The 25865-nt window shown below is 39.6% G+C and overlaps 1 protein-coding gene across 6 annotated transcripts in view; it reads right to left on the minus strand.

Annotated features, from left to right (window-relative positions):
• Positions 1-10547, minus strand: part of LOC134655802 (sodium/calcium exchanger 3) — a 292912-nt gene extending 282365 nt beyond the window's left edge. For all 6 annotated transcript variants that reach the window (XM_063511271.1, XM_063511268.1, XM_063511269.1 and 3 more), the window contains exon 1: positions 8813-10547. In XM_063511271.1, coding sequence (XP_063367341.1) covers positions 8813-10470 — 1658 coding nt within the window. In that variant the 5' untranslated portion in view covers positions 10471-10547. The remainder of the gene's footprint in view (positions 1-8812) is intronic.
• Positions 10548-25865: the final 15318 nt, after the last annotated feature.

Genomic DNA, 25865 nt, shown 5'->3' on the forward strand with positions numbered 1-25865 from the left:
GAGCACTTGGGAGATACCCAAAATAGAGCTGTAGCTGAACCCTGGCAGTATTTAGTGGAATTCAGGTTTGTTGCAATATAGGCACACGATGTTTTGGTCATCTCACTCGTCTTGATGAGCACTTAGGAGAGTACTACCCAAGATAGAGCTGATGCTGAACCCTGGCAGTACCTAGTGGAGGTCGGGTTTGGGTCTGGGACGCTGTTTTGGACATCCGACTCGTCATGATGATCACTTGGTAGAGTAGTACCCAAGGTAGCTGATGCTGAACTCTGGCAGTAAGTACCTACCTAGTGGAGCTCGGGTTTTATACAATATGGGCACACGCTATTTTAGTCATCCGACTGGACTCGTCTTTTTGCGCAGTTAGGAGATACGCACGATAGAGCTGTAGCTGAATCCTGACAGTAGGTATTTAGTGGAACTCACGTTTGTTGTAACATAGGCACACGCTGTTTTGGTCATCTCACTCGTCTTGATGAGCACTTAAGAGAGCAAATTATACGTAAGTTTATGTGCGGAGCAGCATGATTACCGCCAGTAGGTGTCCAGACGGGATAGTTTTACGCTCAATTGTGTGGCGTGGACGCATAAATAAATTCAAGGACATTGTCTCGCTGACCCAACATAATGTAGGAAAGCCAGTTGGCTTCCATACAAAAACTACTGGGCGACCGCGCAGGATGTATAGGCGCTTATGAAATTGTATATTACGTGTGGATGATTTTGGCAATTTGATTTTGTCGTCATGGACACGTTTTAATGGACAAAGTAAAAGCTGTAACAGACAGGCGTACCGGACAGCGACTGGGGTCCAATTAGTAGGTATATTTCTTTCTTGCTCTCACTTATAGCTGCGTCCTTAACGGACTTATCGAACATGGAACAAGTCTCTGACTGTATCAAAGTCGCGGTCCGGTACGGTACGTTTAGGTAGAAAAACTCCGCGAGCCCTTACAAAGCTCTGCTTTTTGCTAGTATATGTAACAGTTTTGAATGATTCACGGTTAGTTTCACTAGACTTATATCGACCGGGATATAAACCGTGATTACCTTTTTCGACGCAGTTACATGCATTTTGTTGTGTTGAAATATTGGGAGCTCGAAAACAATACAAAAGGTAGGTACATAATCATGGTTAATATCCCGGTGGATATAGGTAATAATTATATTTATTAAATTAAGTATAACACATTTTAATCAAGGAGAATTCCAAGAAAGTTATCTTTCCAAAAAAAAAATATTTATTTTCAGGCAAAAAAGGTTCATAGATAGACAATACAGATTAATATATTATCAGAAAAAAAACTAAACATAATTTTGGAGACAACAGTTTTTGCTGCGTCATCACCTGTTCTGGTGTAAGATCGAGCAGATTCCCACGAAACAGCCTTCAGCCTGAAATATGATTAGTACCTAAAGTGTCATTCTATGGAACTTGCTAACTATGTAAACAAAAGTCACTAGCAAATTGACGTTCAGAGACAATTTTAATATGGCGGTTTGTTTACATAGTTAGCAAGTTCCATAGAATTTAATGACACTCTATTAGCTCGATATCTAAATTAAACCAAATAACTATTTATTTTAATAAAAGGTCTTGCGTTCGGTACCAAAACTGGAAATATAATTTAGAGCAGACTTTTATATTGCCTGGCAAAAAGGCTGGCTATTCATTTATTTCCATCAAAATTCAATTTAGTCAGAAATAGAACTGTCACTAACAGAGTATGCTATAATAAAAGCTAGAATCAAATCAATTTCATTTTAAAAGCATTTTTGATAGAATAAATTGAACTGTTGTGAAACGTTTCCTTTCAATACTTTAATTTATACAAATAGTACTTGTCGAACACACAAGTTTTCTCCCCCGTGGACAATATTGAACAGCTTGTGGGCTATAGGTAATGATTTTATCATACTTATCCAGATGAAAGGAGTACCTTTTCATGTGGATAAGGGTACGCGTTCCAAGGGTTCCGTACATTAAGTCCGACTCACGCTTGACTGCACATTTCTAATAGGTTTTCCTGTCGTTTATAGGTAAAGAACTATTTTGTGTATTTTTTTCAAAATTTTAGACCCAGTAGTTTCAAAGATAAGGGGGGGGGGGAATGGTCGGACAGACAGACAGACGCAAGAGTGATCCTATAAGGGTTCCGTTTTTTTCCTTTTGAGGTACGGAACCCTAAAAATTAACCTTTATAGTCCTTAACTTTTGGGTATGGCTACAGGAAAGACGTGAAAACAGTTTTTCATTTCTCATGCTCTGAAAGAGGGTCATTGTTGTTCTAAAAGGTGTGCAGAAAATGATATGTTTCTGCACTAGAGCATTTTATGCTCCAAGTACGATTTTATGATTTTTTTGTGATAGGAAACTGAAATTTGGGTTTTAATAGATTTGGTATACAATTTCCATTCTGATATTTAACTCCCCATTCCATAAATAACGATACTTTTGACTAAATTGTTAATTGAAAGTACTTACCCTCAAGATTTACTATAAAATGTTATACTCAGTCATGTTTTTTAAAAAACACATGCATTTTACTTTCCTCGTATTCGAAATGAAAAGTAGAGTGTTTAACTCGGGTGAAAGGCATCGTTTCAGCCTCGGACAAACTACCTCGGCAGAAACGAGTGCCTTTCATCCCTCGGTTAACAACCTACTATTGTGTTTGACCCAAATGCACCAACACCAACTGTCATAAGTTTACACTCAGATGAAATACCCCTACATCCGTATCCAGACGAGCTGGGCAAATCGACCGATTTGATCAGGAAAATAATTGGCGCCAATCTCATCTAGCGTCCACACGTACACAATTTAATCACCAATTTGCATTCCATAGATACTAACTTCTAAAATTGGCATTTTTGTGTCCGTATCTGCTGATTTGATCGGGGAATCAAATTGGCGTTTGCGTCCGGTCCGCACGGCCTGATTCGATCGGACAATTTCATCAGATCGGCGAAAAATTGTCTCGTCTGGACTCCACTTACTCTATCTGATACAAGTTAGTAATCCCCAATAAATTCAAGCTGAAATATGGATCCAACCACTCACCTCGTTAAAAATTTACGAACGCAACTTTCTAACACGTTTTCATTATTTTCTGAGAAATTCAAGCGAGTAATGTTGGATCTTATGGCTCTACACGATGGGCCAACGCCGGCCACTCCAAGGGACGCAGCCATGCGGTAGAATGAGATAGCAATTTAGCAATATCACTTGCTCCCTCTAACGCATAAATGCGTCCCTTGGAGTGGCCGGCGTTGGCCCATCGTGTAGAGGAGCCATTAGGAACTTTTCAACTACAAAGCTCATAAACAAGTTCTCGCATTGTCTCATTAGACAAATTAATTGCTTCATTCCGCCTTGCATTGAATAAGGGGCTGGTTTTTAGGGTTCCGTACCCAAAGGGTAAAAACGGGACCCTATTACTAAGACTCCGCTGTCCGTCTGTCTGTCACCAGGTTGTAACTCATGAACCGTCATAGCTAGACAGTTGAAATTTTGATGAATGATGTATTCTGTTGCCGCTATAACAACAAACACAAAAAACAAAATAAAATAAATATTTAAGTGGGGCTCCCATACAACAAACGTGATTTTTGCGCCGTTTTTGCGCCAGTTCGACTCGCACTTGGCCGGTTTTTTATTATGTAACATCAACAAAGTGCTCATGTTACCTAAATTCAAGTCTCTGACCTTGAAAGCTCAACATTGTCAAATAACCTACTTGAAAAACCATGACATTTTCGGATATTTTTTTGATTTTGTCAAAGTTCTCTGCTAAAGACTGTTTTCGTTATACGGCAAAAGTCAAATTTTGCCTATTTTCACGATAAGGTTTTTGAAGCTGTAGACATTGAGCATTTTCATCAAATACGTAAACGGAAAAACCATCCAATTACACAAAAATATGGCCTCAACAGCGATTCGAAAAAGCGCCAAATAATGATGTGACTGTAGTACCGACATCATTAGCGGGTGTCACAAAAAAAGAACACTTTTACACTCTACAGGCTCGTCCCTTTCCAATCAATGTAAGAAAACAGGACGACGCTACAATGTTGTCACTATTTAATTTTTACAATTTCTTGTCGGACTATATGCAGGCGTGGCTCACTCCACGATTTCGTCGCGTCGCTACAAGTACCTAGAAGTTGATGCGGCCCACACCAATTTTGGTGTCTAGCCCTAGTAGTTGCCGCGCACCGCTACGGAACGGATGCCACCTAGCGGTCATATCTGTCGTAATAAACGGGTTTTGTTAGAGAGTGAATCTTCTGTACTAGTACTATTATTTATTCTGTGCTATACATATATGTCATACATGAGCGGTGCTTCCTTTTGATGGTTTATACCGAAAACTTGCTTCTTTTAGATGCGAGTTTCTTATTACGAGTCATCGAATTTACAAGTATGTTATTTAAATAACATTGCTATATCGTAATAGCTTACGATACAATTGCGAAACGAACACGACCGTAGGGATTGTTTTAAATCGACACGAGTTGCGAATTACCTATTCCGACGTATATCGTACAACGTTAAAATTTTCGAAGTAGTTACATAATGTGCTTATTATAACACAGGGTGCAATGGAACACCAGATGTACTATAAAACTTTATATGGGTTCAATGGGTTGATTTTTATTTTGATGCAGTTTTTTTTTCATCATTCATTTTTATTTTTGATGAGTTTGAAGCTCCTCATTCTGGGCTGATAACTTCCAAATTCAAATTTGTTTCCCTAAGGTTGTTGTGGTAAAATGGTATGCGTATATTTGCTAGCCCACGTCACATCTTGTCAGTATGCCAAGTCGAATAGGCCCCCGGTATAAGTTAGCTGTCCCGATAACTTCCCGTCGAGGCACGGATCCTGTCGCCTGTGCTCGTTAAAAATGCACGAAGGAACTTGTAAACATAGTTAACTTCGTTCTGCGGCTTTCCTCGATTATTGAGGAGTGGAATTTAGGAAGTTTGTAATTACTGAACATGTGAAAAAAACCAGACGTAAAAATACAAAGCGTGTGACAGGGGTCTCTATTGTTTCCCATAAAGTGTTAAGTCATAATGTATTGTTTGTCCGCATTTTCGTTAGTCATAATTTGGTTTCTCTCAGAAACGCGTAACTTTTCAGGATTGCCATAAAACAAACCTACCCTAACATAACCTATCTATAGGATAGCCTTGGAAAATTCCTAAAAAATTAACGGTTTCAGAAATATGACTAATGATAATCTGACAATCGTTAGGTACATTATGACTTTCAATCATTATTATGTCAAACAAAGGGATCCGGTGTTACGGCCTTTTCTTAACGATACAACAAAAATAAATGAGACAGCTAATTTTACGGTTTCATTAACGTGTTTTTAGTCACTCGCGCGACATATTTGACCGCTACTCACTCATGCACTGTTAGTGCTTGAAAATGGAGATTTGGATGGTAAGGTCGAAAGGCTAGGTCTCCATCTAGGCTCTCCGAAACATGACGTGCGAGTGACTAAAAAGTCTAATAACGTGAGTGACTTGGGTGTTAGTATGTCTCACGATAATATAAATACAAATAAATGAGATCGTTAGAACATGGTTAGAACTAATATAAGAGGCACATAATTATGTGGGTATATTCTTATATTTTACGGTTAAATTATACTTTATTAGCGACTCGAAACATCATATACAATTCTAGCGTTTATCACATAATATACATTAGTTACCTGTCCTCCTTACACATACTAATCAGAAAGAGAGGTAATGAATAGCGTGAAAAGGAATTGCGAGCCCAATTAGTCAGTCAATTAAAAAACATGATATGCTTTTTCGAAAGCTTTGGAATTTACGTCATACAATGTTTATTACGCTCTTTCTGTTTTAAAAAAATCCCTTCAATTACTATGTTCGTTCGCCGCCGCATTGTTGCCGCTATTATGACGTTCAATCATTCACTCACTTTATCAAGGCGTGGCTCACTCCGCGATTTCGTCGCGTCGCAACAAGTAAGTACCTACAAGTACATCCGTCCCACACCAATTTTGGGGGCTAGCCATAGGCCGCGCGTGGCGCTTGCGCCACCTAGCGGTCATATCTGTCCTAATCGTAACAGACGCGTTTTTAAGAGAGTGATTCTTCTGTACCTAGTACATACTATTATTTATTCTGTGTCAAGGACGACTCATTTTATCAATGAAATTGACAGATATAGCGTCTGCGTCAAAGCCGCAGCAGTCATGTCGCAACAGTAGGTAATACAGCTGCAGTTGCCGTCCGATCGTTACCTTTAAGTACTCCCGTACCTACTAATTTTCCATAACTTTACCCCGGGGAAGATATCTAGGAAAAGGTATCCCGTTCCTCACTATCTTTTAGGCTTAATATCATTAAAATTTGTTTAGCACTTAGAGCAATTACTGCGATTAACAGGGACAAACAAAATCAATACTTTCACGTTATTAGTCTTATTATGATTTTCAATCGCATTATTCAAGATTTTTTGTTCATTAGGTACCTAAGTAGGCGCCTTAGTCTTTCTGTTACACAATAACTATATTATAATTTATAATACTTATTTATTTATGATTTTATACAAATAGCTTCTGTCATTGTTTATCTGACTATCTGGGGCCCGTTTTTGAAAAGCTTGTAACTTGTAACACAAGCGGAAGCCCCTTTCTAACAAAAGCTATCAAAAAGAGACATCCGCTTGTATTACAAGTTACAAGCTTTTGAGAAACGGGCCCCAGAACGTCGCACTTGAACATATTTGCTAATTTCTGTGCCTCACAACAGCAATACATACCTATTGAAGTTCAACATGAGTCACCAATTGCTGCTAAATGAGTACATCCGTTGATCCGGAGACAATGAAGTGACTGCTAGTCGAGTTTTGGCTTTAATCGTACAGATGTAGTGCATAATTATTTTCCATCGTATTTCCACGGAAACGTGTCTCGCTATTTCAGTCAGTCTCGGTACACAAAGTACTTTGACTGAAGTAGCATGACAAATACAAACGTTTCCGAGAAAATACGATGGAAAACAATTAAAAATACACTACATCCCTATAATCAATTCCTGTGGGCTTATGACGGTTGCGGTTTTATCGTCTGCCACCATGCCCAAGGCCATCGGATTCCAAGAAGTATGTTAGAGAGATGGATAACACGATAAATGATATAACCGGTCCAGTGATTGTCAGAACATACGTTAGACCAGGCCGTGACCGGGCCGGACGAGTTTCCGGCGCTTACTTTTCTATGACAGATAACAGGTAATCACGTGATCCTTTCCTTTCCATAGAAAACGAAGCTCCGGAAGCTCCGGCCCGGACGCGGCCCGGTCTAACGTGAGTCATCCTTACTGAAGGGTTCCATACTTTCATGCGATAGAAAAAGTTATTCAAGCAAAAGAGCGTATTTTCGCGGCATTTACGTCGTCGTGAAGAAACGTTTTTATGAAACAATTTTTTTTTTACTTATCGATTCGATTGGTGTGTTCGCTGATTTTCACTACTCATATTTATTTTTCGCTTTTAGTTTCATTGTATGGAGTGCCGCCCCTAAAAGTATATTCTTGTGAGATTGCTATAGATTTATTTTAGCCTTAAATAGTAAAAGAATTTGTAGAGGCATGCTACAAACTTTATCCAGTTAAAATATCTTGATACAGACTTAAAGTTTATAGTTGAATATTTGCATTTAGAGTAGACGGAACCATTTTGAAATAAAGTAGATTTGATAGTAAAACATTATTATACTACCATTTCATTGATGAGATGTGAAACGCAAAACGTATGCCGTCTTTCATCTCAGGCGTGCAACAAATTATTTTAATGGTTTAAGAGGAAAGAAGACGGCCGCGTCTCCATACAAACGTAGTCCCCATTTTCCTCCCTAGACATCGGCATTATGGATTTATCTATTATCGATAATGTTAATAATAACTGATCGATACCCAAATATAATATATGTTAATGTTTTGGCAAAATGTCGAATCAGAGGGCCTACCGCGAACCACGTTCGTCGTGTTGGCTCTCTGTCGCACTTGTAAATTCGTACGTAAGTGTGACAGGGAGGCAACACGTCGAACGTGGTTCGCGGTAGACCCTCAGGCCGCGTAGCCAATGTGCCAATCGCTTACGCTCCGTAGCGATCGAAACGCAACTATTGTCGCACTAATAAAGAAGAGTGATAAAGAGACACAAAGCGTTTCGTTTTCGAAGCAATAGCGATTGTCAGCTTGGCTAGGCCGGCAGCTACATTAGTCGATTAACGTCGCCGTCACCATTCAGGAACGCCTCCCACTATGTGGTTAGCAAATAGCGCTAACATGGATGACATAACGCGGGACAGCGGGCATCTGCAAAATCCATTTGCGTAATCCTTCGCTAACCGAATTTACCGAAACAGCAAATTCGAACGAACATAGAAGATTAACTCACTATTAATGGCTTAAAATAATGTTAAGTTAGGTTAGGTGAGATTAGTCAGTAAATAGAAAACTTAACGGCAAAATCGATAGATATCGCACATTCTCATTAACACGCATATTTCGAATTATTGAGGAGACTTATAATTTATCTCCGACCTCGAACATTTTCATTAACTATTTTCGGTCAGTTTAGTGTTGTCTTCCCATGTCTTCATTGAGATTTTGCTCGGAGTTAGTCATCCGTGACCACAATGGTGTAACCCAGCTGAATCTCCGGATAAAATAAAAATAATGAGATGACGCAATTACGTTAGACTCGTTCTAATCACTAAATATATGTACAAAAACGCAAGTGCTATAAATACTCACTCAGTTTCGTTGTTTTCAAAGATGACGTGTCCTTCAGCAGGCTCGTACTGAGCACCGCTCTTGGCAGTTCCATCCTCCGTCCAGTACGGGACGCGCACCTTGCCTCTCGCTCCCGCAGTCCGCCCTACTCGAAGATCGTACGTCCCCACCGACTCCGTCAACTCAAAGTCCCTTTGAGGGAACGAGAACACACCGGAATGATCATCGTCTAGTATCACTACAGTGGCGGACGATGGTGATGCCAAACAAGCACCTTTAGCCGAGACCAAACGCACGTAAAAGTGTTCATCTTCTTCGAACACGTCGTCGTCGATTACTTGGACTGTGAAGGTTTTTTCCGTCTCCCCGGGCTTGAAGACTAGAGTACCCTGAGCGGCTACGTAGTCTGACCCGGCTTCGGCCGTGCCGTCTTCAGTGGTATACTGCACGCTGACTTCTCCGCTCAAGTCTCCCGCCCGAACCACTCGAACCTCAAACGAACCACAGTTCTCCATGACGGTATAGTGGTCAGGCTCGAAACGGACATTAGGGCCGCGAGGTTCAATCGACGGTGAGCCTGACCCTCGCCGCTGCAACTCGGCCTTCACCTCACTAAGATCACTTTGAGCCCTTTCCGATATTTTCCGCGAGAAGTCACCTCCACCAGTCATCTTCCGCGTTGCGGCCACACGATAAAAGGCCCGAGACTTGGGACCTTTCGACATTAGAGTCTCTAATGCCATTCTTTCTACGGTTTCCAAATCCTCTTCAGGGTGTTGTCTCCTCAATTCTCGGAGAACTGCAACATAATCTCGGCGAGATTTCTCCACTTCCCGACCTTCGTCATCATCGGATGCAAAATCATCGCCCGGTTTTAATGCCATTTCTACGGAACCATCGCCTTCAGCTTCCACGATCACTCCACGCTCATTGACACGATAGCCTTTCTTTAAATACTTGTACACTAGCAGCCGGCGATCTGCTATGTAAGCTGTCATAACCGTCGCTGGAAAGAAGAGGAAGGTGACAGTGCCCTCCCACACTTCGACTTCGTTCGGTGATATAACAGCCAGGATGAGGTAGAGCCACACATACGCGAATATGGACCAAGTGGCGGTCACGAGAAACACTCGGAGATGCTTGATCTTCCGCACCTCACCGTCAGGAATGACACCCACACATATCGCCATGATAACGAACAAATTATAAGCGGCGGAGCCCACGATAGTCCCGGGCCCCAAATCGCCCGCTTCAAAGTTCTTTCCAGCTATTTCTATAACGGACAACAAAATCTCAGGCGCACTAGACCCTAAGGCCATTAAAGTCAAGTTGGCAACAGTCTCATTCCACACGCGAACGACAACGATCTGGTCGCTGCCGTTCCGCCGCACGCGCACCTCCTTCTCACGCGACGTGATGACTTCGATGGCGGCCATGAAGCGGTCCGAGACGATGGACACGCCGATGAAGAGGTACATGAGCGCCAAGAAGTAGACGATACCGCGGAGCGCGATGTCGAGGGTCGGGACATCTTCGAGCGGGTGCCAGACGGGCAGGACGAGCCCCTCGGAGCACTGGAGGCGGTGCGGGGTGGTGGCGTTGCGCGGCGCGGGGCGCGCTGGCGGCTCGGCGCGGGCCACCACGCAGCAGGCCGCGAGCGCGGCGAGCGCGGGCCGCATGCCGCGTTACCTGACGCCACCCATGCGCGGCGACCGGCGCTGGTCGTAGCCGGCGCCCGACTGAGCGTCGCGACGCCGTCCCGCCCCGCGCCGATCACCGTGGAGGCTTCTTGCGGTTAACTAAAACTCACATGCGAACACTTAGGCTTTGTACACGTTTTGATATACGCAACGTTGTTTTCATTTGGCGGTGGCTTAGAAAGTTTGCAGTAAAAAGGTTATTAGCTCGCGCTAAGTTATCAAACTTAGTTTAAATTCGTTTCTTGTTATCAGAAGTTTGGCTAAGTTGGGGGGTAGGCGGTTATATTGTCGTTTGCGGTTGAGGGGTGCGAATATTAAGAAGTTTGGAAGATTAAGTTATTTATGTTGTCTTATGGAAGGGAGTGAATCAATAAAGGGGGTTGTAATCTTTTAAGTTGACTCGTCTGTTGCGGAGCGCCCAGAGATAATAATTTAGAAGACTGACGGCTTTAATAAATTCGCTGATTGATGCAGCTTAATATTTCACAGAGACGTTTTCATTATTCCCGAGTTAGAAACATGTCAAATTTAGAATTATAACGTCTTAGGTTATTCTTTTCAAAAAGATAATGTTGAAAATTCTACTAAGTTAATATCATGACAAACCGATATAATTATAACACTTTGTCTATGAGCAAAGGTGTTATAACATTTGAAATTTTTACGTTTTGAAATATGTTTTAACATAAAATATATTGAAAACCGGATCTATCGCGAATTTACTTGGTTAGGTACCTAAACAAATAACCTAAATTCGCGATAGACCCGCCGGTTTTAAATTTGTTTTAAGATGAGCACAGGTATGTCAGTAGGCTATCGATTGATTTAAAATTAAAGTATCGTGAGTTATATTATAATACTTATAATGAAAATAAACAGTCAGGTAATTAACAGCCGTCGCTTTTGTGATTGCAAACAAAACGGATGATGATGGATGCCCGGTGAATCTGAATTAAGTCTCTCTTGTATATATTACATACCAATAGGTATAGGTACGTAAACCGCTTGTTAATTTAAAATTATACTTCTAGCTAAATGATTAATTACCTATTAATATAAGTTCATGCTCCTGGGGTCACATTCCAAAATATTATGATATTAGAATACCTGACGGCGGTGCAACTCAGCTGAAACGTCGGAATTTAAGGTAAAAACAATGAAAATATATCGCGTTAGACCCGTTTGTGAAATTAAATACCTGACGGCTTTTCCAAATACCTATCAAGCCTTCCCCACCATGCATAATAGCCGAAATAGCCATTGGACATTTCATACTAATTGTTTATCCTTATTCTCGCGAAATAATATTATTAAATTATAAAACAGGACTTAATCGCGTATAATTAAGATTTAAGATTTAGGTACCTCCGACGTTTCGAGGACGGCGTTGCGTTATCCCTGTGATCTCGGAGAAGACTGGCTGAAGTTGACATCAACATCTAACCCCCCTCGGCCTCACGTGATATTCGCCGGCTGAGAATACATTTGTGCCATCTCCATTTTTGAGCAAAATCGTTTTTTAATGATTTCTATAATAACAAAAAATATGCTATAATTGACACTAATCGGTTTTTCGAAAAACATATTTTTCATAAACCTTGTGCCATATCCGCATTTTACTACAGGATAATTACACTCTGTTAACAGAAAATTATCACAAAAGTGTGACATATCCAAAACTTTTGTGTCTCATTTTACGTTTAACATTTACTCATCAAAAACGGATATGGCAATAATAACAGTGCTTTTATTTCATGATTACCACTATATTCACAATATTTGTGTAGTACTTTTTTTTTTATTCTGATTACTATTTTATTTGACCTGTTACTAAATTAATTTTCTAGTATTATAAATATTGGCGAAAATTGTCATTAATCCTGTAAGTGTATCTAATTTTAAATGACTGAGTGACTATATATCACTGACAAATATTTTCACATGTCTATATTGACTGAATGTATAATGGGAAGCAATGTATTTAAATTAAGATCCTATTTTTACCATATGTTCATTGTGAATAAACGATTTCATTCATTCATTCATTCATACTATAAATAGTAAACATATGTGCCTAAATGATAAATAATTTCAATATTTCCTAAATGTAAAACTTTTCGAGATTTTTTTTTTTGCTTCTTTTCGCTCTCCTGTAAACCAATGTAACTAATGTAAGTGGCGTATGGCACAAACGTATTCTTACCCAGCGCAGCGATTTGGTGGTATTCATTCGTGATATCTGCGCCGAGGTTGTACTCACGACCTTCCGTGTTTTGTGTCAATTACGGTAACAGTACAAATAAAAATACTTCACATAAAAATAATATGATTTGTTACCTACATATTTAATTGTAACCCATTGTATTACAAGTAAGGTCAAATATGGGATTATTTTTTTGTTACTACTCGATTAGTCGGAACGCCTATGTTACGTTTTATTCTCCAAGTAGCTGAAGGCTTTTATCACGAGATGACGGGAGCTCTTGTTATCCACGTTGTTTACAAAGGAACTCAAATATAATATTTAAAGCTTTCGCGTTTTGAACACATATTAACTCACATTCATACACTTTTCGTCGGGTAGCTGCACAAATCTCGGTTTGGGTTTTGCTGGGACATCATTAGCCGCTACCACGACCAGTGAAACCTGTGTCGTAACGTCGGTAAATAAAGGTAATAAAATAAATTTCGCGATAGACCCGTCCACAAACGTGAGTTAATATGAGAACACAAATAGTCTTAATAACCCCATAACATAGTTGCATTTATCCCGGTGGACGTAATTAAGTGTTTATGTTGTGTGAACACAACATAAACACTTATTATTTTACCTACAATATTATATAAATGGGCAAGGTACGAGGGGCGTTCAAAATATTCTCGGTATTGATATCTTACAACCTCTTCTAAAATTTCTTTCGTTACTGGCCGCTAAGGTTTATTCATTGACATTAAAAAAAAGTATAATTCGAACCGAGATGTTCTTTTGTTTTTCTGCAATTGCTGAACAAACATGAACATCATGTGGGAATTGACAATGTTAACTAAATTAGAACATCGATGCGTGATAAAATTCTTGACAAAACAGGGTAAAAATCAAAAAACCATAAAAGAGGAAATGGATTGTGTTTACCGTGAGTCTGCTCCTTCTTTATCTACCATTCAAAAGTGGTCAAGCGAGTTTAAACGTGGAAGGGAGAGTGTTGAAGACGACCCTAGACCTGGCCGGCCTGTAGTAGCTACTTCACAAGAAAATATTGATAAAGTGGAAAAACTTATATTGGAAGATGGTCGAGTGAAGGTAAAATCTATAGCACAAGTAACCAATCTCTCTATTGGTACCGTACATGATATTATCCATGACCATCTTAATATGTCAAAAGTAAGTGCAAGATGGGTTCCGCGAATGCTGACTCGGCTTCAAAAAGACATGCGTGTAGCTTGTTGTTCCGATTTTATTGACCTGTGCGGTGAAAATCCTGATGAGGTGCTGCAAAGAATAGTTACTGGAGATGAAACCTGGGTTCATCATTATGACCCAGAGAGTAAACAAGAGTCCATGCAGTGGCACATTAAGGGTTCAGCTCATCCCAAGAAGTTCAAGGTCATCCCTTCAGCTGGCAAGGTCATGGCCACGATATTTTGGGATTGTGAAGGAGTATTACTGATCGATTATAAAGAAAAAGGTGTAAATATCACAGGACAGTACTACGCTAACATTCTACGTCAATTAAAGGATGCAATCAAAGAAAAGAGGCGAGGAAAGTTAACCAAAGGTGTTATGCTTCTGCATGACAACGCCCCCGTCCATACTGCTCATATTGCCAAGGCAGCTATTGTTGAATGTGGGTTTGAAACTGTTACTCACCCACCGTATAGTCCGGACTTAGCCCCCAGCGACTTCTTTTTGTTCCCCAATCTTAAAAAGGATCTGCGTGGAAATAAATTTTCCGATGATGAAGCATTGAAGGCGGCAGTGGAGGAGCATTTTTACACCAAAGATAAAAAATATTTTTATGCAGGATAAAAAAAAGTAATTGATCGATCTTTTAAGTGTATGAACATAGGGGGGGAGTATATTGAAAAATAAAAATATCAAACTTTTCGTACTTGTTTGTTTTCATTCTCATACCGAGAATATTTTGAATACCCCTCGTATCAATCAAATTAGTAATAGAGTCACGTAACGACCTAACTGAGTTTGAGTCGACTCCTCGGGGCACGACTCCATATTGAATTCCTGCCGAAACTAGCTGGTGGTAATTAGTTTACTTTAACATGTTTTTGTATTACCTACGTTAGTGTCAGACGTTGTGACAGCGGAAAGTATAACGTGAGCGTGCTTAGGCTATAGATAGATAGATAGAATACTCTTTATTGGCACACCTCAGTAAAAAGATACAAAAGAAAAGAACAATTGATTCAATGTAGAGGCAGACAACAGGCGGTCTTATCGCTAAAGAGCGATCTCTTCCACACAACCTTTGGGTAGCGGAAACAGATAAATAGTCGAAAAAGTAGGTGTTGCAAAAACATTATGGAGCCTATTTATATTATATACACACAATCACATTGAATAAACATACACATACCTATACGAAATACAAATATACATACGTAAACATACATATAAATGTAGGCATATAGCATAGGTTTGCCATACGTCAGAATTTCTGGACTCATTTCAGGACAGGAATGTGAGGATTTTTAGAGAGATCTCCGGTCTATTGTCAAAATAATTTCAGGTTTAGCCAACAAAAGAGACCGAAAATCCACAAATTTGTGTAACTCTCATTTATAGCGCTTATTACGATATTAGGTTTAATTTTAATATAAGAAGCAGTTGGTCTTCTGAAATTATTTATGATTGACGTGTAAATAAAAAAATTATGGTCACGAATCAGTTAGTCATTTTGAAAATAATGATTAACCGTAAAATGTGTACAACAGTTTTTATACACTATATCCCAACCTCATTCAAGTGTTACAATACAACCATAGTATAGTGATAATCTACATTAAATCGGCATATCATTTTAACAATTTAAATTTAATTTTGGAACGCATTTTGAAGCAAAGTAAGAACATTTTACGGTGTATACTTATTTGCAACCGTACGCTTATTTACATCATTGCTGTCTGTAAACTTAAATAAATGTCATATACTAAGAAAAAGTTACCAAGGCCTCCAGTTTTCTGAAAATAATTTAATTTGTTGTAATACTTCTAATAGTGCTGTCTGTATCCAATAAAACGCGACAGACAAGCCCCTGAATAAATCAGTGTCAAGGAAATTAGTGACGTCACCACAAACGTTTCCTGGCCAGATAATGATGCTACAGCAATAAATGGGGATTTCCGGCCGAGGGTGTTGTGAAAGGACGAGCGGAGCGAAAACGTTTACCTAGTCAAGGTTGACAATTAGAAAGGAAGAAGAAAAACATAAATTTGTTAACATTTACAAAAACAAATATGCACAAAATTGCTTCTTCTTCTTTTTAGATATGATATGTAAGTGCGAAAGTGACGGGCATAGTGACAGGCGATAAAAACCGGCCAAGTGCGAGTCGGACTCGCGCACGGAGGGTTCCGCACCATGAACAAAAAATAGAGCAAAACAAGCAAAAAAACGGTCACCCATCCAAGTACTGACCCCGCCCGACGTTGCTTAACTTCGGTCAAAAATCACGTTTGTTGTATGGGAGCCCCACTTAAATCTTTATTTTATTCTGTTTTTAGTATTTGTTATTAGGTATAGCGGCAACAGAAATACATCATCTGTGAAAATTTCAACTGTCTAGCTATTACGGTTCGTGAGATACAGCCTGGTGACAGACGGACGGACGGACGGACGGACGGACGGATGGACGGACGGACGGACAGCGGAGTCTTAGTAATAGGGTCCCGTTTTTACCCTTTGGGTACGGAACCCTAAAAATGGAACCATGCTGCGCCCGCTGCAAGAAATTACTATCAGAGTAGCCCATACTCGTTCTAATTTTTCTTTCAAAATATGTGACGCTCATTCAAATTTTAAGGTTTTTTAAGAGGAAAGGGCATGAAGTCACTTGACCGCTTCTCCATACAACCGTAGGTTGTCTCCATTTTCCCCTCTAGATATAAAACTTATATGATATATTATTTACAAACACAGTATTATTTGACGTCAGCGCGAAGCAAAAATTGCCATGTTTGGTAGAGAAAAAAATACCCACAAAACAGCAGACTCCTTAGTTACTGCTTAGTAAAGGGTGGTTAGGGGTATAAGTGATATTTATCGTCCGAACCCCACTAGCCCTCTGACCCCATATATCGCGTGTGACCTTAATCAAGATGCTGGACTAAGACTGTTAAGTTGACAGATATATACGGTCAAGCTTAATTGCGTGTAAATCTTACTGATAATGTTATTTATTTTATTCTAAGATTTGTACTTATGAGACAATCCTTTGACAAACTATATTTATACAGTCAACAACCCTATTGGACTTAGGTGCTTATTGTGTCTTTTTCTTTGTTAGATTTGTTACTGTATGTTTTCTTTTCGACAATAAACTACTTTTTACTTTACTTTATATGCGTACCTATTTATCTTAAGAGAGCCTCACTCTAATGTCGTTTGCGAAGATCTTTTTGTGACTGCATTTTATTTTGACATAAAATGAAATATAATGTACATTTTCAATGAGAAATACGAGTACCTAAAGTCTATTTTTTTATTCCGTAGACTGAAATGACAGTTAATAGTATGAACATGAAATGTCATTTCATACTATTAACTGTCATTTCAGTCTACCGAATAAAAAAATAGACTTTACATGAATCTAATCTAATCTAAGTAATGTTATTTACTATACAGTACCTACATACTTTACAGTGTAAAGAATACTATAGAGCAGCGGTCGGCAACCTGCGGCCCGTGAACCCGTCACTTGCGGCCCGCGAGCCTCCCTGGCTATTTTGTATCTAATATTGACAAACGACAACGGCTGATAAAGTCATAAATATTAACAAAGTACGGCCCGCGTCAACTTCGTTAACTACTTTGTGGCCCTTGTCTGCTAAAAGGTTGCCGACCGCTGCTATAGAGCGTATAACAACATAATTATGTGGTGTCGTGAACACTCTAATCACTAATGGATTGCAAAACAAGCGGCAAGCGATCCGAGCGACAAGCACGAGTCATACTTAGCTACTTGATTTGAAAAAAAAAAGAAAATTAAAATTAAAATTTAAAATGTTTTTTTTGAAGTGAAAACTTCTTTAGCGGCGCTGGGCACTTTTTGAGGTGGGGAAAAAATGATAAACTCGAGCAGCGTAAGGCGATCACGTGACCGTAAGGGGCGTAAGGCGATCACGTGACCGTAAGCCCCGTAAGGTGGCCACTCATAATTTGAATGGCATTTAAATCAATAAAGAAAAACTCAATGTTATTTGACATTTATGTTGCGGACTCCTTTTCAAGACTCTTTACCTATGTTCAAATAATTTGACGTTGTCATGGCAGTATGTAAATAAACATGTCAATGAAAAAGTGTGATCTTATTTGAGAATGATAATAATATATAATAAATAAATAGAATACCTCCGCTAAACCGCGTATCTATCGTGTTACCGGGCGTCGGTAACATAGTGAGGTGAGTTTTCACTTCTATCGGCACTCCCGGAGTGCAACCGTTGTTGCTTGTTTTATGTTTTATTAGCCTATATTGTGTCCCACCGCTGGGCAAAGGCCTCCCCTGTCTTTCGCCACTCGTCACGGCTTTGTGCATGCTCCCGCCAGTCGCCACAGAATGAGTCCGCCGTTTCGCCATCTCATGTTTATTTCTGTTAAAACATACAGGTTAATTGATAATGGTAAAGATCTTCTAATAGGTATACATACAATACCTGTGGCATGAAATCCTGCTCATCCGTTATGTAAGTTTGTTAATTTTTAGATTAGGATTTTAATCCGACTGATGAAAATAATAGGTTCTCGATTATGTTGATTTTTAACCTGCTTATATTTTTGCCACAGGTTATTTTTAAGAGCTATGCAATTATTGCTTATTTTGAGTCCTGAGAAAGCAAAAAGTAGGTCACAGGGAGTCATAATATTAAAGAAATTAGAAACGAATTATCTATTTGATTCCAATGATCCTTGGCTGAATCTAGTTTTTACATGCCAATAATCGGATCATTGAATTTCTCTGTCCAGGTAACTCGGACGAAATAAGAATTACCAGCCTTGTGTTACTAAACAGCCTCGCTTCGTTATCCTGCTCGGCCGGCAAAAGTCCCTCATTTACCGGTCTTTGAAAGTAGTATTTAATGTACTGTAAAATGCGAGACCTACTTCGTTTCATATAAAATGAAGTGTTTTTTACCAAGGAACCCTACAAGCCATTTGCGCCACTTTTCTAGAATGTTTGTTCTCGACTCTTCCTTGAAAGTGAAAACAAACAGCACGAGATTTCCTTGTAATTAGATCACCTGCCAAAAACTTTTTGGCATTTAGGTTTCTTAAAGAACGTATATTAAACTTATATTCACCCATTATAATATAATATCTGGGAGACCGAGCTTTGCTCGGAAAACATATTAAAACTCAAAAATGCGCGTTTTCCCAGAGATAAGACCTAGCTAAATCGATTTTTCGCTCCCGTAAACCCAAGGCCATATAGCAAATTTCATCCAAATCGTTAGAGCCGTTTCTGAGATCCCCGAAATATATAAATATCCAAGAATTGCTCGTTTAAAAGTATAAGATAAGATATCAAATTAAAATATGACAAATATGCCTACGGCCAAGAACAGTAGTCAGATTTTTCCCCGATTACGGCAAAGCAAAGGAGGGTTATGATAAAATTTGTTAAAGATTTTTAATCTGGTTACGACCTTAACGATCTTCATTAGCCATTTCACCCACTCCAATAAGTGCGAGCGAGATGCCTAACTTCACCAAATTGTATCAAATCGGATCACTATCAAAACCTTAACAAATTATTAACAAACCTTAACAGAATCTGACTTCTGATTATTTTATATCGGCTGCTTCGGTTCATTTCGTAGCAGAGCCCGTACCATGAGTCACTGACAGTGTCAAAACTGACATTTACGCTATCGAGAACGTAATTTACTTTTTATACATCTCGTTTGCACTAATATGCGAGTACGAGCGAGATGTATAGAAAGTAAATTACGTTCTCGACGGCGTTTATGTCAGTGACAAACTGATGGTAGCCGTAAAGGTGTAGTTCGTAGCGCGATAAGCCTGCTACGGCATCTGGCGTAGCACGGACTGTCGTAGCACTTCGTAATTGGATTGAGGTGAATTGATAATATAATTATCGCACCACTAATCTCATTTTGAAATTCAATGAAGGGCTAAGTGCATTTGTGCAAGCTGTTATTGGAATAAGTATGATTGAAGTTGGTTGATTTATAAAAAAAATACAGGTTCATTCGATCGTGCGCTGACATCAGACCGATATTTGAATGATCATCATCTTCCTCGCGTTATCCCGGCATATTGCCACGGCTCATGGGAGCCTGGGGTCCGCTTGACAAGTAATCCCAAGAATTGACATAGGCAGTAATTTTTACGAAAGCGACTGCCATCTGACCTTCCAACCCAGAGGGGAAACTAGACCTTATTAGGGATTAGTCCAGTTTCCTCACGATGTTTTCCTACACCGAAAAGCGACTGGTAAATATCAAACGATATTTCGTACGTAAGTTCCGAAAAAGTCATTGGTACGAGCCGGGGTTTGAACCCGTGACCTCCGGATTGAAAGTCGCACGCTCTTACCGCTAGGCCACCAGCGCTTCAGCGTAGATATTTGAATGATATTGGAATAATACCAGTAAGCTGTCATTCGCGCGTCCATTTTGCTCTGACTACCTATCTATTAGTGCGAGCGAAACGCCCGAGCGAATGACAGTTAACTGATATGATTCCAATATCATTAAAATAAGCGCTGGTGGCCTAGCGGTAAGAGCATGCGACTTGCAATCCGGAGGTCGCGGGTTCAAACCCCGGCTCGTACCAATGAGTTTTTTGGAACTTATGTACGAAATATCATTTGATATTTACCAGTCACTTTTCGGTGAAGGAAAACATCGTGAGGAAACCGGACTAATCCCAATAAGGCCTAGTTTACCCTCTGGGGAAGGTCAGATGGCAGTCGCTTTCGTAAAAACTAGTGCCTACGCCAATTCCTGGGATTAGTTGCCAAGCGGACCCCAGGCTCCCATGAGCCGTGGCCAAAATGCCGGGACAACGCGAAGAATAAGATCACTAAAATATCGGTTTGATGTCAGATGCACGTTTGAAAAGTAAAAACTGTATTGGGAATAACAAAAACCTAGTAAGAAAAGTCACGTGACCGTCTAATACATAAAAAATCTCAAATTGATTTGAAATTAAACTTCACTGAATAAGTTATTTTATCGGCATCATGTCTTCTTACGCTAAATTAAGTCACCTATCTTTTGACCGACCGGTCTGGCCTAGTGGGTAGTGACCCTGCCTGTGAAGCCGCGGTCCTGGGTTCGAATCCCAGTAAGGGCATTTATTTGTGTGATGAGCACAGATATTTGTTCCTGAGTCATGGTTGTTTTCTATGTATTTAAGTATTTGTATATTATATATATATCGTTGTCTGAGTACCCACAACACAAGCTTTCTTGAGCTTACCGTGGGGCTTAGTCAATTTGTGTAATAATGTCCTATAATATTTATTTATTACTTATATCTATTATTTCTTATTTTTTTCGCCCAATTTATATGAACACCCTGTATACCCATAACCACCTTATTCCCTCACCGGTCGATAGTAATTTTCGTGTACCAAAACCGCGATATGATATATGGTGACGGATTAACCTCTAGCCATTGAAAAACTCATGCAATTTGTTACCTTAGTATCGTGCAACAAAGTCCAAATTTAAACTAGTTGTTCAGCTGTTATATATGGTGGTTCTCATGAGATTAATTAAAACTCTGGATCAAAGTATGTAGTTCAGGCGGGAGTTTAGGAGTTTGGCGGGTTTTGGAGGTTTCCAATTAAATAGGGTAAACCACCTAAATTAAAGAGGTTCTCACTTTAATACTGCAACTTCAAAAAAAGAGAAGGGTATTCATTCCACTGTATTTTGCACTGTTTGTTTTGGTTTTTTTTTTGTTCAAAAAAATTCATCGTTTGCATTCAAAATAGAGCCATTTGGTGAAGACATTTTTAATTGTTTCAAGACTTTCAAGATATTTTCTAAAACTGCTTTATGAGATCAAATTCAGCAACTATACCCCTAATATACATTTCATTCGATAGCGTGACTCCACGTTTACGTTTGTGTTATGTCTATATTTCTATGGGATTTATGGAAACTCAAAATTCCATACAAATTGACGCAAACGCGTACGTCACGTCACGCTATCGAATGAAATTTACACTAGGGATTTCGAGAGAATAAAAAAACATATTTTACCAAAAGAAAACCGGTGGTCCACTATCCTCTTAAGGCCTATACAAAGCTGACCCTTTTCGATTCACAACAAGAAACCAATCTAACACTTTGTTAAGCAAATCGTAGCTCTGAATGCGCCGGAATATTGCACTTCTCACCACGGACAAAAAGGAGTAACTTCATAGGTAACTCGTGGCGCTTGTGACCTTTTGAATGTGGTGTTGTTCGTGCCGTTCAGTCGGTTAATTAGCTGACGTTGTCGTTTCTTTATAGAAAGTTCTGTAGGCGTTATTCATTGGCGCCCTGTAGCCCGGGCATAATAAGAATACGGCTACGGCATCCCCTGCCTGTCGTAAAAGGCTACTAAAAGGGGTTCTCGGGGTCGGAGACGGTCGCTGCTAGGGACTGCGACTGAAAAAAGAGGGGTACAAAGAAAAGAGGGGTACTAGGACGGCACTGGCGCGTTCATTGGAGATCCCAGAGCCGTCCGGAATGCGTCGAGGAGGATGACTGGGAGGTTTTTAGTCGGTGAAAGTCCGACATACCCTCCGCGCTGTCCCTGCGGTGCGGAGGTATCCATAACGGATTTTACTCCCAATAAAAAGAATGGTGTTATTCATTGAGTTTATTATTACTACTATACAAAAGCCATACCAAACCATCTTTCTTTTGTTTTCTTGTGTTTTCTTTCATCTTCTAGTTAGTAACCGTGAAACATAAATAAAATAAAAAGATCCGAACGAATCGGGAAACCCCGCCTTCTAAATATTGAAGTCAAAAACAGCTTCGATGGCGACGTTTTTATTTATAAGCTACTAAACAACAACTCGCCCATTTTGCGATGAAATTAATGATGTCGTTTGAAGGAAATTACTGTTTTTCACAGACCATTATTATAATAGACGCAGCAAATGATCTGCCTACACAGCTGTCATGTTTTGTTACTGCTCCATACCAAACTTGGTTTACGGTCACTTATGGAATCAGTCTACCTCCGGTTTGGCACTGGCATATTCGCTATCGTCTTCTTACTTGCGAGTACGAGCGTGCTAACATAGTCGTGCCTGCCTTACAGTTCGGTGTCTGTACTTCTCTAGCAAGAGTTTTTCTCACATACTGTTTGGTCTGTTTGACGTAGAACGCTGACATGATAATTTATGTATTTAGAGGCGGAAAGGTGCCATGCAGACATCATTCCTCAATCGCACTCCTATTCTATACTTATATCATGTCAGATCCCTATTGCGACAAATTGTAAATTGTATGAATTCAGCCAAAGTTCAAAAGTAGTCTCCCATTTAAAAAGTTGTCCCTACTATTAACCTGTCGAATCCCACGATATGACGTCACCATAAGCGTTCTGGCTCATATATGAGCCGTGGGAGCTGACAGATTAAGGGTGCTTGCGGTATCTATTTCAATCTATGATCTGTGCACTTTTTCATCATTCTCTGCAGCAAAATAATAATGGGAAATTAATGTTGATGCTTTCGCATTTCAAAGTAATGTTATAGATGACTCACGCTAGCTGCGGCCCGTTCTTGGTTTGGGGTTTTGGACGTAGGGGAGGTATAGGTATGTATGTCCCCCATTGGCCAGTCGGGAGGCTCGGGCACCCCCTTATAAATCAGGACTTATTACAAGGGGGTGCCCGATTCTCCCGACAGCCCGAGGGTCCCCTACCTCCCCTACAGCTTTCAATCGGAAGCGTTCTTCGTGATGTTCAAGCAAAGATAGGCAATGAAAAGATTGAAAGAAATACAGCCTATTTTGTTTAACCTTTTGAACGCCAAACGCGCCATCCATTTGCCGTGCCACTGACGCCACGGGGGTATAATCTAGTTTTGTGAATAAATAATGCCAACCTCTTCCATCTTCGGGCGCACGAGCGCCAAGCAAACTAGGAGTCGTAGTGGTCGCCATGGCCGAAATCGGCCGGAAGGATCATCATCATCATCAATGCCAACCTAAAAGTGGGATGTTTTTCAGTAGATTTTCATCAATAAACGATCGACGGCAAATGCCGTCTTTCGCGTCGTTGTCACGATTTTACGTTGACGTCAATTGCCGTCTGTGGCGTTCAAAAGGTTAATATACATACCTATTGATAACTGTCGTTTTCAATGGTGTTGCGAGATCGCATAGGCATTTCACCGGCAAGTTCATAGCGGCAACATATTTGCTACATCATCATCCTCGCGTTGTCCCGGCATTTTTGCTACGGCTCATGGGATCCTGGGGTCCGCTTGGCAACTAATCCCATTTATTCGTGTAGGCACTAGTTTTTATCACACATACGCATCTCTACAATAATAATTACGGTCCGAAATCGAATAACTAGTAAGGAATCAAATGGTTTAAGAGTTAAGCTTGACTTTACAGAAACAAGACGGTGTTAAGACTCGAAACCAAACAATTATTGATTGTTTTAATTAGCTCACATTTATAGACGGGTCTAACGCGAAATTTATTCAATTACCTTTATTTACAGACGTTTCGACACAGGTTTCACTGGTCATGGTCGCGGCTAACAAAATAAATATTAAAATTATTTAAATATTATATTATACCTAGTTAGATAAAGTTAAAAAAAAAGAAGTGACCCCTGTTTAATTCAAGATACGAGTTATAAAAGTTGCAAAAACAAATCCCATTTACCATTAAAAGGACCCATAAAACCGGTTTTAACCGGTATAGTCCGGTTTCCTGCGCCCTATTTCTCCGCCATTACGGCAGCTTGTCATTTCCTCTAATCTAAAAGGCAGTCGCTATCGCCTTTCCGGTTCCGGTGCGCCCTAATTGTATTTGTTTATAGTTATGAGGGTGTATACTTGAGCGATGTAGGTAATTTAATTGTGACTAGGTTTTTGAGGTGATACGGTAAGCGAGTAGACATTAGTAGCCGTATTCGAACAATGAGATACGTCAAATATTAGATATTGAAACGATATGGATCAGATATCTCAGTGTCACTTTTGATACTTGATTGACACTGATATAATATCCGATTACACACGCTAGTACACCCGTACGTACACTAGCGTTTTTGTGCCGCGTTTTCTCAGTTTTTTTATACAAAATTACGAACAACGGAGTCGCCTCACTGCACTTCATTGATCGATTGTATATTAGGGTTGGCACTACCCGTATTAATTTATAGATGTTTTAAGATAAGTGGGGAAATGCGACCAGTGTCTGACATTTCACATTAGGTTAGGTTAGGTTACGATGAAAGTTAACTTTCTTAGACGTCCTAAGAAATAAACTCTATCTTAAAGTGCGATTGCAAAACGGAACCCTAACTTTTAAAAGTCATTATACTTTATAAAACAAAGTACCCCGCTGCGTCTGTCTGTATGTATATATATGTTAGCGATAAACTCAAAAACGACTGAACGGATTTTCATTCGGCTCTGACCTATCACCACAGTGATTCTTGAGGAAGGTTTAGGTGTATAATTTGTTAAGGTTTTGTATAACCCGTGCGAAGCCGGGGCGGGTCGCTAGTCATATTATAAACTAAAATTACTTTATAAATACAGATAAAAATATTTGATAACAAATATTTAATATATAGTTTATTTATATAAAATAATTTATAGAGAAAACCTTATTGCTAATGTTACATTATGCGTGCGCTTTAACATATTACCGTTCATCGTTAGATTGTTACGTGCGCCTAAACTAGGAATATAATCCTGTATCTCAGGCAAAGAGATAATATATTAATTTAAAGAACAATAAAACAAATTAAAATCATGAACATAGAGACATAAATAGGTATTGAATTACCTTACACTTAGTAACCACGTATTGCTGAGTCAGTGTCAAATTATTTGATTTGTCTCCAAAAAGAAATCATATTCGAACAAAATTTTCGCAACCAATTAAAATTTTCTATCGCTGCCAACCCTAGCTATTAG

The sequence above is a fragment of the Cydia amplana genome, chromosome 17, assembly GCF_948474715.1.
Source record: "Cydia amplana chromosome 17, ilCydAmpl1.1, whole genome shotgun sequence".
In the NCBI taxonomy this organism is placed as follows: domain Eukaryota; kingdom Metazoa; phylum Arthropoda; class Insecta; order Lepidoptera; family Tortricidae; genus Cydia; species Cydia amplana.